General features: G+C 38.5%; 2 protein-coding genes across 2 annotated transcripts; one reads left to right on the forward strand and one right to left on the reverse strand.

Moving 5' to 3' along the window:
- The first annotated feature begins 1729 nt into the window (after positions 1 to 1729).
- On the forward strand, positions 1730 to 5806 carry LOC102722444 (receptor-like cytoplasmic kinase 185). The gene is made up of 5 exons (XM_006645234.3): positions 1730 to 2104; positions 3028 to 3224; positions 3333 to 3522; positions 3712 to 4103; positions 4557 to 5806. The coding sequence occupies exons 1-5, from the start codon at positions 1984 to 1986 to the stop codon at positions 5130 to 5132; spliced, it is 1476 nt and encodes a 491-aa protein (XP_006645297.1). The 5' UTR covers positions 1730 to 1983; the 3' UTR covers positions 5133 to 5806.
- Positions 5807 to 5955: 149 nt separating this feature from the next.
- LOC102722724 (lipase-like) lies at positions 5956 to 9572 on the reverse strand. Its single transcript, XM_006645235.2, has 11 exons — positions 9349 to 9572; positions 9166 to 9235; positions 8393 to 8472; positions 8202 to 8267; positions 8035 to 8082; positions 7884 to 7951; positions 7603 to 7675; positions 7356 to 7517; positions 6757 to 6951; positions 6477 to 6565; positions 5956 to 6351 (listed from the first exon to the last, which is right to left on the reverse strand). Exons 2-11 carry the CDS (start codon positions 9230 to 9232, stop codon positions 6162 to 6164), a joined length of 1038 nt encoding a protein of 345 aa, XP_006645298.1. The 5' UTR covers positions 9233 to 9235; positions 9349 to 9572; the 3' UTR covers positions 5956 to 6161.
- Positions 9573 to 14502: the final 4930 nt, after the last annotated feature.

Raw genomic sequence — 14502 nt, forward strand, 5'->3', positions numbered from 1 at the left:
ACCGTGCGCCCCTCCTCCTTCCTCGGCGGGCAGGGAAAACGACGCCGACGAAACGCTGCCAGCTTTGTTGTTATGGTTGTTTTCGTTCCAATTAAACATAAGCAGAACAAATTATTAATGATTAATAAATGAAACTTGTTGTTGACTTGTTGGTAGTTATTAAAAGTAAAGGGTAAAATACCACGATAAAACATCTTAAAATTAACATTAATTTATAATTTTATTTTTAACCGGTACATAAGCGAAAGGAACGAGGCTACGATGCTTCTGCTACCGCTAGCTCCTGATGCAATTTCCCATATATGAATTGTGTCACCGGCCATAAATATTATTTAAAATTAATTTTTTGATTAAGGGTTTGTAATTATAGTCGTGGCTTATAAACCGCTAATATAATTGTTCTACTTCATAAAGCCCAACTAGAGTGAATTGTAAAACTTAATTTTACTTATAAATTATATTTATTATTTTTTAATTTCTTTTTGATGGCTTATTGGCAACAAGTGATTGAGTACAGACGCAACATTTATAGGATTTCATTGGTTAAAAGAATTTTCAAAGATAAAGGTAGAGGAACTGAACCGTTTGCGAAATTCTCCCTCCACAGCAACACAAATTTATAGGGATGAATATGGACTTATCTTGCATTGCTCTAGAAATTGTTTTTTTACAAAGGGAGTAATTTCTGAAGCCCTCATCATTTGGCCAAAAAACCAAGTAACATATTTACAAACACAAAATAATTTATAAATATAACTTTTTATATACATAATAATTTAAAAGCAAAACAGAAAAATAAATTATGATAAAACAACCTTAAAATCAACCTCAAATCTATGATTGAAATTTTAAATTTTAACTTATAAGCATAAACACAAATAGGACAGGGTTGTAAGATTTTGAATTATTCAGAACTCTTTTGCTATCTGAAAATGGTGGTGGTGCTGCTGCCATCACGGAAATTTTTTACTAGACAGGTCAGGGTCAGTATGACATGATGAAGCTGAAAACAAAAATGAGAGGGATTGACTTGTTCAGGGCCTGCCATGCCAAGTGAATGGAGGAGGTGATGCATGCAAAAATGCAATGCAAACATGGGCCAGAATTAAGAGGAGCACACACTGTCTCAGCCTCTCTCTCTCTCTTGCCATTTAAAAGAGGAGGTGGCAGGCAGGAGAGGAAAGTGGATGTGCTGCCCAAAGATCCCTCTTCACTCTGCCCCAGAGCTGACTTTTGCTTCTCCGCGTTCAGGCGTTGGCTATAAGTTAACTTAGGCTATTAATAGATTAATATATAATTAATTAATTTTTAATTATTAAAAAAATATAAAATAGATTAATATGATTTTTTAAAACAATTTTTTTAAAGATTTTTTTAAGAAATATACCGTTTAACAGTCTGTGAAGCGCGTGTGCGAAAAACAAGAAAGATAAATTAATTAAAAGCAAGTTCAATAGTATAGACAACTACCAGCTCTAATTAATCTATAGTCAACCTAATAGTCAACTTATACAATAGTTATCTATAAAATATATACCATCATGTGACACATGTCATGACATAGTGTGTATTAGAGTTCGTGCTGCAGCTGACTATAAATTAGGTCACTCATCTTTTTTTTCTTTTATCTTCTTAAAATATCCTCTATTATCTTCTTAGAATATATTAATACTTAACTTATATCCGTAGCTGCTGTTAAGGGGGCTGCCGAACGCGGCCTCCGACTACTACTTGTCTTTCTCTTTGCTCCTCAGCCTCATGTTCTTCTTCCTCCTCTCCTCCTCCTTGTAGCTTCCATCCCACTCCCACCGCCCCGCTCCCCCAATTTCACCCCTGCCGCCCGCTTAAAAATCCGATTTTGGGGAGGTTTGTGCTCTCAGATCGGGGAGGTGTTTGTTCCCCCATTTCGTTCTTGCTGCGGCGGGGGCTGTGCTGAAGCGGAAAGTTGGGATTTTTTTTTTTGCCCCCTTGGGATCTGCTTGGATGAGCTGCTTCCTGTGCTTCGGATCGGCCCAGGACGGGGAGGCCAAGAAGCCCGTCGCCGACGCCAAGGACCCGCGCAAGGACGGCTCCGCGGATCGCGGGGTGTCCAGGGTCGGATCAGGTGAGAGGGGAGGGGAGGACAACTGGATCTTGGAATTATTTTCTGCGATGTTGCTGGGGTTTCAGATGCTTTTTTTGTTGTTGTTGTCTGCGGCGCTGTGGTTTTATGTTCATGTTGCTTCTGTCCTGCTTACGGTGCGCAAATGATGGTTTTTCAGATTTTGATTATTCAAATTAGACAAATGTGCAGAGTTCCTATGGTTGTAGTAAGCTTGGGGGCTGTGTTTTGGTCCAGGCATGCTTTCTGCTGCATTTAGACAGGAAAAACATGGGAATGCATGGAAGACTAGTGTTACCATAGTTTGTGGCTATGATAGCTAGGTTTTGGTAAGGGAATCTGTATTGATATGGCGATTTTAGGAGCTTCATGTATAACTAGTGTTGATTTGATGGTTCGTTTTGTCTAGATGCACCAGTAAAGGCTCGAGAGCATTTGAAAGCTGCCTTAGGCTGGAGCTGGATGGTATATTTCTCTGGGAATATTGGAACTGGTAGAATAATAAATAATATAGTAGCTGTGTTGTTCTCAATATATGGTGGGTAGAAAGTGATGTTTGTGTTATTACTATTCCTTGAACTGGATACAATAGACGATTACATACATAGATAGATATCATTTCAATCTTTTTTTTTACAGATTGGGTTATGTTGGGCCATGGTTTTTGTCCAGTTAGGCAGCTGGGTCATCTTGGTATGGTGCAAATTATCTGTAAGGACCTGGGGTTTGGATATGACAAATACAGGATCGATTTTAGGTCGTCTAGGACACTAGGACAGTGTAGCAAAGTGTCCTAACTATTGTATTACTGAACTTCTGTATATATTTTTATTGATAAGAGTGCTGATGTTTAGAGGGTAGCATACTATAATTGCTTTATTTGAATGATTAAACTGATTACTAACTCTGCAGCATTTTTTCTGTAGATAAATCAAGATCACATGGTGGATTAGATTCCAAGAAGGATGTAGTCATCCATAGAGAGGGGAACAACCAAAATATTGCGGCACAGACATTCACTTTTCGTGAGCTTGCTGCTGCCACTAAGAACTTCAGACAAGATTGCCTATTGGGCGAGGGAGGTTTTGGCCGTGTATATAAAGGACGCCTGGAGACTGGGCAGGTCAGTCTTTCTTAACCTGTCTAGGTTTAGTTAATACTCCAGTAATATGTTGGCATAATTGCTGTTTTACTTTATCCTGAAACACTAATGGGATGTACCGCTCCCCAGGCTGTTGCTGTGAAGCAACTTGATCGCAATGGACTTCAAGGAAATAGAGAATTTCTGGTTGAGGTTCTCATGCTCAGTCTTCTACATCATACTAACCTGGTCAATTTAATTGGCTATTGTGCTGATGGAGACCAACGCCTTCTTGTTTATGAATTTATGCCGTTGGGATCACTGGAAGACCATTTGCATGGTTTGTCTTCCTTTTCCTTGCTTTATTGTCTTGCAAAAGCCCATGAGTGTCTTTCAGCAATGTACAAAAAGTAGTATTGTATTACCGTAAAGTACTATAATTAGTACGTCTGTTAAACATTATCATATTTTTTTAATATCCAATGGCAGCTCCAAATGAACATAAAAATTTTCCCAAATTATTTTGTAGATTTGCCACCTGATAAGGAACCTCTTGACTGGAACACACGGATGAAGATAGCTGCAGGTGCGGCTAAGGGCTTAGAATACCTACATGACAAAGCAAGCCCACCGGTTATTTATCGGGATTTCAAATCATCAAACATTCTTCTTGGTGAAGGATTTCATCCCAAGCTGTCTGATTTTGGTCTTGCAAAACTTGGTCCAGTTGGTGACAAGACCCATGTTTCAACACGTGTAATGGGAACTTATGGCTACTGTGCCCCAGAATATGCAATGACTGGGCAGCTCACAGTGAAATCTGATGTCTATAGCTTCGGTGTCGTTTTCCTTGAACTGATTACAGGACGCAAAGCAATTGACAACACAAAGCCCCAGGGGGAGCAAAACCTAGTGGCATGGGTATGTTTTTAACTTTTTATGCTCATGCATTCTTCTTTTGAAAATAAAAGCATTACATGTATCTCATTGTTTAGTATTATTAATGAAATAGCATCCTGCCAATCAAACTGTTGTCGCCGTTCCTTTACAACCGAACAACAGATGGTAGTAGTGTTTATGCTAGCTCAGGAACAATTTGCTCATGGGGGTGGTCTTTACTTCCAAATGTCATTATTTCCCTATGGCATTGAAAAGCTGTTGTTTGTATACCAATCTTTGGCACCCGCCTTGGTAGTTTTACTGATGCCTGCAAACACTTTAGCAAATGTGATGAGTTTGAGGCCTTTTTTAGTTCAGCTGTTCCATTCTCTTACAAATGGAAATTTATTTTCTGCTGCTCTGAAAAAATTATCTGAAATCAGTTTCTACTTCAATCTTAATTAACACAAAGCTTTTGTGTCATCTGTTTTGCAGGCTCGTCCACTGTTCAAGGACCGCAGGAAGTTTCCTAAAATGGCTGATCCAATGCTCCAAGGTCGCTTCCCTATGAGGGGCCTATATCAAGCTTTAGCTGTTGCTGCCATGTGTTTACAAGAGCAAGCCACCACTCGCCCGCATATAGGAGATGTGGTCACTGCACTCTCATATCTAGCTTCTCAGACATACGATCCCAATGCCCCTGTTCAACATAGCAGAAGCAATTCATCAACTCCTAGGGCCAGAAATCTAGCTGGGTGGAATGATGATCGCCGCAGCGTGCGCTCGCCAAATCATCATTCTCCAGATTTGAGGAGGGAAGCTGCCAGGTCATCCAGAGCAGAGGTTAGCAGGACTAGTTCTACTGGTGATTCTGGCCGGAGATCAGGATTGGATGATTTAGACATGACAGGGTCACAGATGGGTAGTCCAGCTCAAACAGGAAGAAAAAGAGAAACCTCAAGAACCGCTGACAGACAGCGTGCTATTGCAGAAGCCAAAATGTGGGGGGAGAATTCAAGAGAACGGAAGCAGCCAAATGGTCATGGCAGCTTTGATAGTACAAATGAGTAAATCGGACGGTTTAGTTTCAGAAATCAGTCTACGGAGGATGAGTTTGCTCATCAGCATGAAACGGATCCAATCAAGTAACGTTGCATTGGTTCCACTCGGTTCGTTGTCTGTGAATAAAACCCACCTTGTTCTTCCCTGGCCATCAGTGCCACTCCATGGTCACTATGTCATCGCTATTTGACATGTCTTAGATCTCCTGGCGTCCATTCCTTATGAATGTGATTGTTTCATGCGTCTTTAGAGTTCGGCTCCGTTCAGGAGCAGATAAGATTCAAGCTGGAAAGGTAGACAACAGAAGAGAGGAGCTTCTTTATTAGAGTCACACCTGATGAATACCTTTTTCTCGGCTACCTGATTGCCATGCTCAGCAGCACCTGTGTTACGATTGTACAACTTTGTCAGGTTTGGCTACCTGAAGACTTGAAGTTTCTCCCGATGAGAATGATGAGAATTCAGGTTTGGAGATAGGACACGTTACCGTGTTTCGTACAGTTTTCTTTTTCTTTTTCTTTTTCTTTTCTTTTGAGTTGCCCGAGCACTTATTTATTTGTATTAGCTTACTGTACCTCTCATGTACCTTAGCGTGAACGTTTGTTCGTCATTCAGCAAGAGGTTTTTATCTGTATCAAGTTATTTCAGAGCCCGTGTGTTGTACACGTATATTTTGCAGTAGTCAGTCAATCATGTGTTCATCTTGCAAAGTATCAAACCAATCTGATGATTTGGCAGGTGTGCTCATTGTATTGTTGTTGCTACCTATCTGATGATTATCTGTTAGTGTTAATGTGTTATGCAACAATGCAAGTGCCAGTGCCAGCCTTGATTTACCAGGTGCTTGACATGTACTCCTTGTGAACTGAACAATGCTTTATATTACCAAACCACATTTACAGCAAGCATCTCCCAATCCTCTTCTGATGCATGGACAATTTCTAACACTGATGAGCATCAGAAAGGAACACACACATACACGTGTAGTGCTATACAACGGAACAACTATGCTACCATTACATATATGTTCCATTTTGATCATTGGTCACTGTGTTCTAGGTCACCTGACAGACCAGGATGCTTTGACAAGACGATGTTGCCATTGATGTCCATCTGGTAACGCAGCCTGCTGTAGTCCATGACGATCCTGCAGGAGCTCCATGCTTCCGCGTGCATGCTGACGCCGAGGTAGTATATGTGGTCTTGCACGCTGTTCCCACTCACAGACCTGAAAGCGAAAGAAAGCGGCGTCAAAGACAAGAAGAGCACAGGGTCACAAAAGGAGAGGAGATGATGAGGTGTGGTTCAATCTCCATCTACTTGTGTTTGTGCATATGAAGAAGATGAGAGGACCTGCAGCATGATGGGTCTTCGCCGGAATCATCACATATCTGCTCTACTGAGTACACTAGGCTTTCTAGTCCGACGTTATGAACCCATACCTGAAGAAAAGGAGCAGTTAGTTCATCATGTACCGAAACCGACGAAAATGCAAGATGGGTAAGATTAAGATGGTCCGTGTGCTTATTGTAATCATGTTGATCTCATCAGGAAATGCATATGATGAACTAGGTAATGGTTCAAGGTATTGAGTTCGGGGAATCATATTAAACAAGTAGAGTGTGTATCATACCTCTCTTGGGAAATGATGGTAGGTCTTCTGTGGGAAGAACGAGAAGTATGGTGGCAAATGAGGCACGATATCATGACCATGAGTAACTCGAATTGCGTGGGGCAAGTATTTCTTGAAAAAGGAAGCAAAAGCAGCATTGCCAATACGAGGCTGCCCGAACGTCATTAGCTGCACACCATCTAGCCCATAGTTCACCTAAAAGAAAATACAATACTGTTTAGCTATGAGGCAAAATCAAAAGGGAAGCAAGGAATGGAAACTATAAACTGGCCATACATGTAGATGGCTGCATAGCTCAAATTAAGCTAGGCTGGTGAAGGAAAGATGAAACAAAGATCATCTCCGAGAAGATAAAATGGTTGACAGCTTGGCAAACTACTGTCAATTTAACAAGAATATAAACGAAGGTGTTTCCAATTTCCAACAAGTAAAGAACTTTTCTCTTTTGTGTGAAACAGCAGTCAAGAATAAAATGCATGTCTAATTTGTTCCACAAAACGAAGCAGAAAACTCTATATGGTGTAATTTTCTAAACACGAGTAAGTGATATAGGAGCTAAAAGTGAATACTATTGAATTCAGGTAAGATTCAGTACTCACAACAAGATCAAGCGCACAAAATGAAGCCATAGCTCCACCCATTGAATGCCCTGTTACCATGATTGGAACATCCCCAAACAATTTTCGAGTCTTCTGAATACCATTGACAACTCCATCACGTATTGTTGTGTTATGATAAGCAGAATAAAACCCTCGATGTACCTATAATGTGGTGGAGCACTAAAATGAATTTGGCCTGCCAACATTGAAAAGTTGCAATCATAATGCTGAAGCTTTCAATGCTCACCATTGCTTCAGGCATGCCAGGGTAGTCAAGATCAAGTTGTTTCCATAGCAAGTCCTCTATCCAGTTCTGAATGCTGCAAATTTGAAGGACCAGTACAAATTATGGTAACTACTTAATGGGTAATTACATTACAAGAGTAAGAAGTAAGTACAATAGAGGTCAAGTATTTCTAAATGCACAGATGAAATCAAAATACACAATAGATTACCCTTGTAAGTAGAACATTCAAGATCAAAATATTTTTTTTGTAAGCAAGCCAAAACGAAATAGATGATAATTACCTGTTCTCTTGAGTTCCTCTAAATACAACAATGACAGCATTGATATCACTAGCAAAACCAACATATGCCTGCACATTTGTTAAAATATGATCAACTTACAAGATCCTTGAGAGAAGAAGATAAGTGATGATGTACACAGGTAGAAATAAACCTGCAAGCAGTTCTCCACATCTACAACGATCTCCATCATTTCAAACCCCTAGGCATCAAACAAATTTACTTTGATCATTCATATCAAGTATTGCAGGAAGTTTCCCAAACATCAAACAAAATCATGTCAGAATAAACAGAAAATACACTAGGATAACGAAGGACTACCTCAATCAGGTCACCGCATCTATTGCATGTCCAAGTAAACAATTGCGTCAAATCAGCAGTATAGATCTGCAGGACATTCAGTATGACGAATTCGAAAATATAGACAAAGCTTCACAACGGTTGATCCATATTGAAGGATGATCGAATATTCAGGAATAAATTAGATAAAGGAAAAAGGTGAATGAACTTACAGCAGAAGCATATTCCACAAGTGTCTTGGCAAGCTTCGGGTTATATATGGCACTTGGGGGATGACCTTGAATCGTAAATTCTTTATCACCAAATGTAAAAGGATCAGCATCAGTCTTTAAAAAAGTAAACAATCAACATTGAACATGCTGGGTACATGGAGAAAAGACATAATGATGGAAAATGATTGTTTAACATGATTAAAAACAAAGGGAAAAAAAGCACATAATGTAACAGCTAAACTTTTAGATTCAAAGTTGAAGATGATATGTAACAGCTTTGAATCAAAGCTGCACGAAAGAACCCTGTAGTTCCTTTGTTACATTCTTTAGATATGTCACAAGGAATTTGAAATTTCGTTCAAGATTCAAAATCACAGTATCAATACAAACTGGACACAGCTACAGCGAGCCATTTTAAACCTGAAAAGTAAATTGCAAGAAGATGAAGGTAATTCTATACTACTAAGAACAGGAAAAGGCTCTCCTGTTTCAATATATTAGTATCTAGACATACACTACAAAGGGGAAAAAACATCAGAACATCAAGGTATGCAAATGCAGCACAGTTCACTTGCTCAATGTCACCAGCTCTCCCGTTCATCATTACTTCGACGAAAAAGCTGTCAAGTAAGCTCTATGCACCTTATTCGCATGAAAATTTCTCAGCATATTTTCATCTAGCAGCAAGCTAAACACAATTAAGCAGAACAAAAACAGCTCTAAGTGCAAGCAGGGGAAGGAATCCACCACTCCAAAGACTACTGATTACCCACCTCTCCCGGAGCAAACCAGAATCAAGCACACCAAAAGAGCCGTCCTCAGTAACCCGCGCCGCTCCATGCCCTGCAAAAAAAACACAGCAGAGAGGTTCAGAGAAAATACAGCCTAATCCGCCATGAAAACTTCCGCGCGCAGGCACACAATCTCGGCAAATCAACCGCGGGGAATCCCCTTACCTGGCGCCCCCAAATCCGCCCCCGAAATTCCGCCGCCGCGCGATCGAGCAACCAACGAGTTGGGGGAAAATGGAGAAAGAATTTATTGCCGTATATATACTAGATTATTATTATTATTATTGCAACTAAAAATTCGAGTTCGCAAGTGTTTTTGATATGCAAGAAAGGGATGAGCAAAATAAGTTAAAAAGGAGGCGAGAAATAAATTAATTAGAGGAGATTAAATTAAGGAGCGAAGAGGGAACACGAAATGGGGATTAGCGGAGGTATATATAAACCGGTTTTGTCAGTGAAATGACCGATTTGCCCCTGATGATGTGCTTATCTGGAATTTTGGATTACTGTACTGATTGAGATGGCGGTTTCGGGTCAGATTAGAGAGGAAGCGGGTCACCATCCGATAAGGTTCAGACCATCTCATCCTTGCCCGTTGGCCCATGCATAGAGGCATCAAGACATGTACTATTGTTTAAGAGAACTATAAGTTTTTCTGATTCGAATCAGTCGATAAGAAGCGATTTTTCGAAATCTGGAAAAAACCAAGTTTTTTTTTAGTTTTTGGCTTCTAATTTATTTTCTAAATTCTACTATCATAAATTCTCAAAAGTTTAGTATTATTTAAGAGAACTTTTAATTTCTAAAGATCATGTGAGAAATTGTTGTTATTATAAGCTCCCAAAGAGGGTCAGAGTGTGTCTTCACACTTAGGGCCTCTTTTGAGGCGAGAATCAACTTGGCTACTTACTCGATTTTTATTAACAAGTTTTTTTAAAAAAAAACTGCTAAATATTATATTTTGTACGAAACTTTTTAGGTAGAAGTTATCTTAAAATTAAATTCAAATAATAAACTTTGTTAAAATTTTAGTAATTACTAGACTTAATTAATTATACAGTAGTCCTATTTTGGCTAATCATCCGTTTTCCATCTTCGCTGCCCTTGACATTTACTTCAATGGCATGTCTATTAAGCATGTACACAGCATGATTTTATAAAAATATATTTAGCATACAATTTCTCATGATACTATTTAAATTCTATTTTTTAAATTTTTCAATATTTGTTCATCCGATTATACCCTCAAATAATTATCGTAAATCACATTCAGCTATTTACACTCGTATTGTTTGGCTTTTATATGAAAAAAGTAAATGACATATTTACAAACAAAAAATAATTTATGAATAGAACTTTTATATACATGTTTTTGTGATTTAGAAGCAAAGGCTGAAAAATAAATTATGATAAAAAACCTTAAAAATCAACTCTAAATCTAAGTCTAAAATTTCAAAATTTAACTTACAAAAAAGGAAAAGCTAAGACCCATAATATTCGATTCAGCATAAAATGTCGGCCATGCTGATTTGTTGCTATAGTTATTCTTTGTCATTTTTTATACCTTTAGTAGCTTATCCTAGGGAGAACTGAATATAATTAATCAGGTGCCTCTCTTAAATTTGTAGTTTCGGTGAGCTGATAGCGAACAGTACTGCTGAAAAATGTACGGCATACACATAATTGGCACAAGTTTAGTTTTCTAATTGTGGCACTAAATTAAGCATGGGTGTTTGTAATGTTGCACCAAACTGATGGTGTCGTCCCTGCCGGGGACATCGCATCTAGAGCTTTAGCGATTAGCAATATCTGCAGCGAGTATCAATCAGTTTGTTGAGTTGGTTATGCATGAATTGGACGTAACTTCTTCATGTGGCAATAACGATATATCATATCCATCGACATATATATGATGATATTATGATGTGCAGTGTGCTATGCCTGGACTGAGAGGTCAGAGGTGACGTACTGTAGATAGATTGTTGCTGCCTGGCTTTCTTAAAAAAAGCTACTCGTTTTTAGATTTATCCCAAGTCGAACGTCTTTAAAATTAATTTAAGTTAAAAATGTAACAATATTTTCAACATAAAATAAATATATGGATTCAATGAAACTAATTTAGTGTTGTATATGTCGTGAGTACAATTTTTCTACAAATTTAATTTAATTTAAAGGTGTTTGACTTAGTATAAGTCTAAAGTAGCTTGTAATTTGTAACATGGTGTTTATATTGACATGCTACCTTGTGACGATGGAGTCGAGTCAGCATCGCACGCATACATCGATCGATCGATCGACTTCGCGTGAAATGGCAGCGAATCTAGCGTGATGGGGGGCTCGTATTGAACGGAGCAGCCCAAGATAAAAAGAAGAGTGGCACGAAAAGGTCAAGAGAAAACTCATCCAACCTTGTTTCTTCGCTTTTGCTTACACATATAAATTTAAATTTAATTTTTAATCTTAAATTTAAAATTAATTTCAAGGTTTTTATATCTTAGTTTATTTTTTAAGTCTTTGCTCGTAGATAGATAAGAACACGTATATATAAAAAATTTATTCATAAAATATCTATCTTTTATGAATATATCGTTTATTTTTTCGCTAAAAGGTTGAAAAATACGACCTCCATCATATCCTTTATCGCTAATTCAGACGTGCAGGAAACAGAGAGGAGCTAGGCGAGTCGAATCCCCGACGCAGGATGGCAGGTTAGCATCATCATCACTCTCAGTATGATGCAATTAGAGCAGCTACAATAGCAGGACTATAAGCCAGCTGTAAGTATATTTTAAAGAGATAAGAAATAAGAGAAAAGAGAAGTGTACTACTAATTTGTAGCCAGCTACGCACGTGCTTCGAGACAAAATGTGTGTAATTATATAATATTGTATAAATTAACTATTAGATTGACTATAGATGAATGGGAGCCAATAGTTGGCTATAACGTTGAACTTGCTCTTAAGACGCATGGAAACAAAAGCATGCACGGTTACTATCGCAATGTTAATAACGAACCAGTAGATGCTTATATGCACCAATTCCTAGATATGATATCCGGTGTGGTGAGATCGATTCGGTCGTTGGAGACGCGGTGCAAGGTGAGTGATCACGTCAGACTTATCAGATCATGATGCTACAGAGGAGAGAGAGCTGTTCCTGATCAGGTCCATTTCAGCATCGCCATGCAGCAGTTGATGACCATCGACCATTTCAATTTAGAGGTATTTGAAAATTTACCATTAGTTTTTTTAAACTTTTTTTTTGCAAGTATATCACCCGAATAGCAATTCTGGTGTCATTTGTGTGCGTGCGGATATACACACGATATTACCAACTTTTGCAATGTAAAATTTTGACACGTTTTGATACGGTAATACGGTATATTTTGGAAAAGTTAAAGTTGTGTGTTGATTGAACCCAAATAAACATAATTCAAGTGACAGTAGACACTATGAAAATGATCAAATATTAGTGCCATCCATTTAGACCACGAAACAAACGAGTCCGGGATGGGTAAATGATATTGTGCTCAAAGCATAACATAAGACACTTTTCTATTTAAAATTATTGAATATACATTTGACCGTTCGTGTTATAAAAATATGTTGCAAACATGTTTAAATTACCTCTAATGAAAACAGTCATAATAATAATAAAAAAAATTAGTAGACATGTATATTTTTGAAAAAGTCAATGATATAAAATAAAAAAAATAAACAGAGTATTTACTTCGTCCCTAAATGTTTGATGCCTTTGACTTTTTTATACACGTTTGACTCTTTGTTTTATGCATAGAAGTATATTTAACAATAAATAAGATGATATAAAAATAATTAATAATTATGTAATTTTTTTAAATAAGACAAAAGAGTCGTGTATAAAAAAATCAATGACGTTACACGTTTCACGTTTCGGGAAGTATTAATTAGTGGGCCATCCACATGCAGCAAATCGACCAGGCCATGTCCCCTCTCCGGGCCGGCCCATAGTAACGCTGGGCCTGGTCGTCCAACCGATCGGCCGCATGCATGGGGCCCACCAACTGACCTCCCTCCCCGCCTCGTCGCGCGCGCGTCCGTCCGGATTCCCACGAGCGGCGGTCGTGCGGCCGCCGTGCGTGCCTCCGCGTGAAACTGGATGAGCTCACCCACGGCCACCCTCACCGCCGCCGGCCGGCCGGCTTGCTTCTCCACCGGTTTTCTTCTGCGGCTGCGGCGGCGGCGGCGTGTGGGGTTCTGCTTCTGCACGGTGACCGGCCGGGTGATTGATTCGCAGATCTTCTAGTAGCTTCCTGATGCATATCCAACTGCTACAGGCTCCTACTACTTCTGGCACCTACTGTCACCAGCAACTCACAGGCTGCATGCGGCATGCCCTGCCAAAGATCATCAGACTGCAACCACCGTACGTGCATCTATGCGCGATGAATCTGCTGCCTAACTAATCACGACGTACGTTCGTTTCTTTCAGCTTCTTATCTGGCATTTAGGGGTTGTTTAAACTTTTTAGTCTCATGTTGTATATCGGATGTTTGGACACTAATTTGAAGTATTAAAAATAAACTAGTAAAAAAACTAATTTCATAAATAAGTGGAAATTTGCGAGATTAATTTTTTAAGCCTAATTAATCCATAATTAGAGCATATTTACTATAGCATTACATAGGGTAATTATGGATTAATTAGGCTCAATAAATTCGTCTCACGAATTAGTTCAAGATTATGGATAAGTTTTATTAATAGTATACGTTTACTATTTATAACAAGTGTCTAAACATTCGATGGGACAAGGGGCTAAAGTTTAGCCCCCTGTCCCAAACACCCCCTTAGTGTTCTAAGTGTACTCATCGTAATTTTAAGTTATAAGATTGTAAGTCGTTCCTTACTTCAGATCCAACGAATTTGATTTTGCTATGCTATACTACTAGTACACGTAGAAATTCTATAAGCATAAAATTGAAACTAAAATATATAACTCCGCGATAAAATTATATATCATATATTATTTTAAAATAAATAAATTTGATAAATATATCTTACCAAAGTTTAAAATAAAATATTTAATATACTTATAAAAATATATAACAAGGTAGCATAATTTTCCCCTATTTTTAACCGTCCTATGCATACCCATGCAAAAACAAAAAAGACGTATACCCATCATTTTATCAAATAGTAATGCTATTGTCCCTCTTATCTGGTCCTAGCGCATTCACTGTTCCCCTGCACAAACTCTGATGCAACGATCATTTGGGACAAATAAGATGTTTAAAGGTGAAGTTGACTTGGAGAGTATACTACAACTGACAAATAGAACAAA

The sequence above is a fragment of the Oryza brachyantha genome, chromosome 1 (assembly GCF_000231095.2).
Source record: "Oryza brachyantha chromosome 1, ObraRS2, whole genome shotgun sequence".
Lineage (NCBI taxonomy): Eukaryota > Viridiplantae > Streptophyta > Magnoliopsida > Poales > Poaceae > Oryza > Oryza brachyantha.

What these genes read in the sequence shown, in the direction of transcription:
- LOC102722724 (XM_006645235.2), bottom strand. Translation starts at nt 9,232, where the DNA reads ATGGAGCGGCGCGGGTTACTGAGGACGGCTCTTTTGGTGTGCTTGATT. An exon ending in GATGCGGTGACCTGATTGAG is followed by an intron (nt 8,083 to 8,201) that starts GTAGTCCTTCGT and finishes TTTGATGCCTAG; the next exon opens with GGGTTTGAAATGATGGAGAT. An exon ending in ACCATCATTTCCCAAGAGAG is followed by an intron (nt 6,566 to 6,756) that starts GTATGATACACA and finishes CCTTTTCTTCAG; the next exon opens with GTATGGGTTCATAACGTCGG.
- LOC102722444 (XM_006645234.3), top strand. Translation starts at nt 1,984, where the DNA reads ATGAGCTGCTTCCTGTGCTTCGGATCGGCCCAGGACGGGGAGGCCAAG. An exon ending in GGTGTCCAGGGTCGGATCAG is followed by an intron (nt 2,105 to 3,027) that starts GTGAGAGGGGAG and finishes TTTTTTCTGTAG; the next exon opens with ATAAATCAAGATCACATGGT. An exon ending in AGCAAAACCTAGTGGCATGG is followed by an intron (nt 4,104 to 4,556) that starts GTATGTTTTTAA and finishes TCTGTTTTGCAG; the next exon opens with GCTCGTCCACTGTTCAAGGA.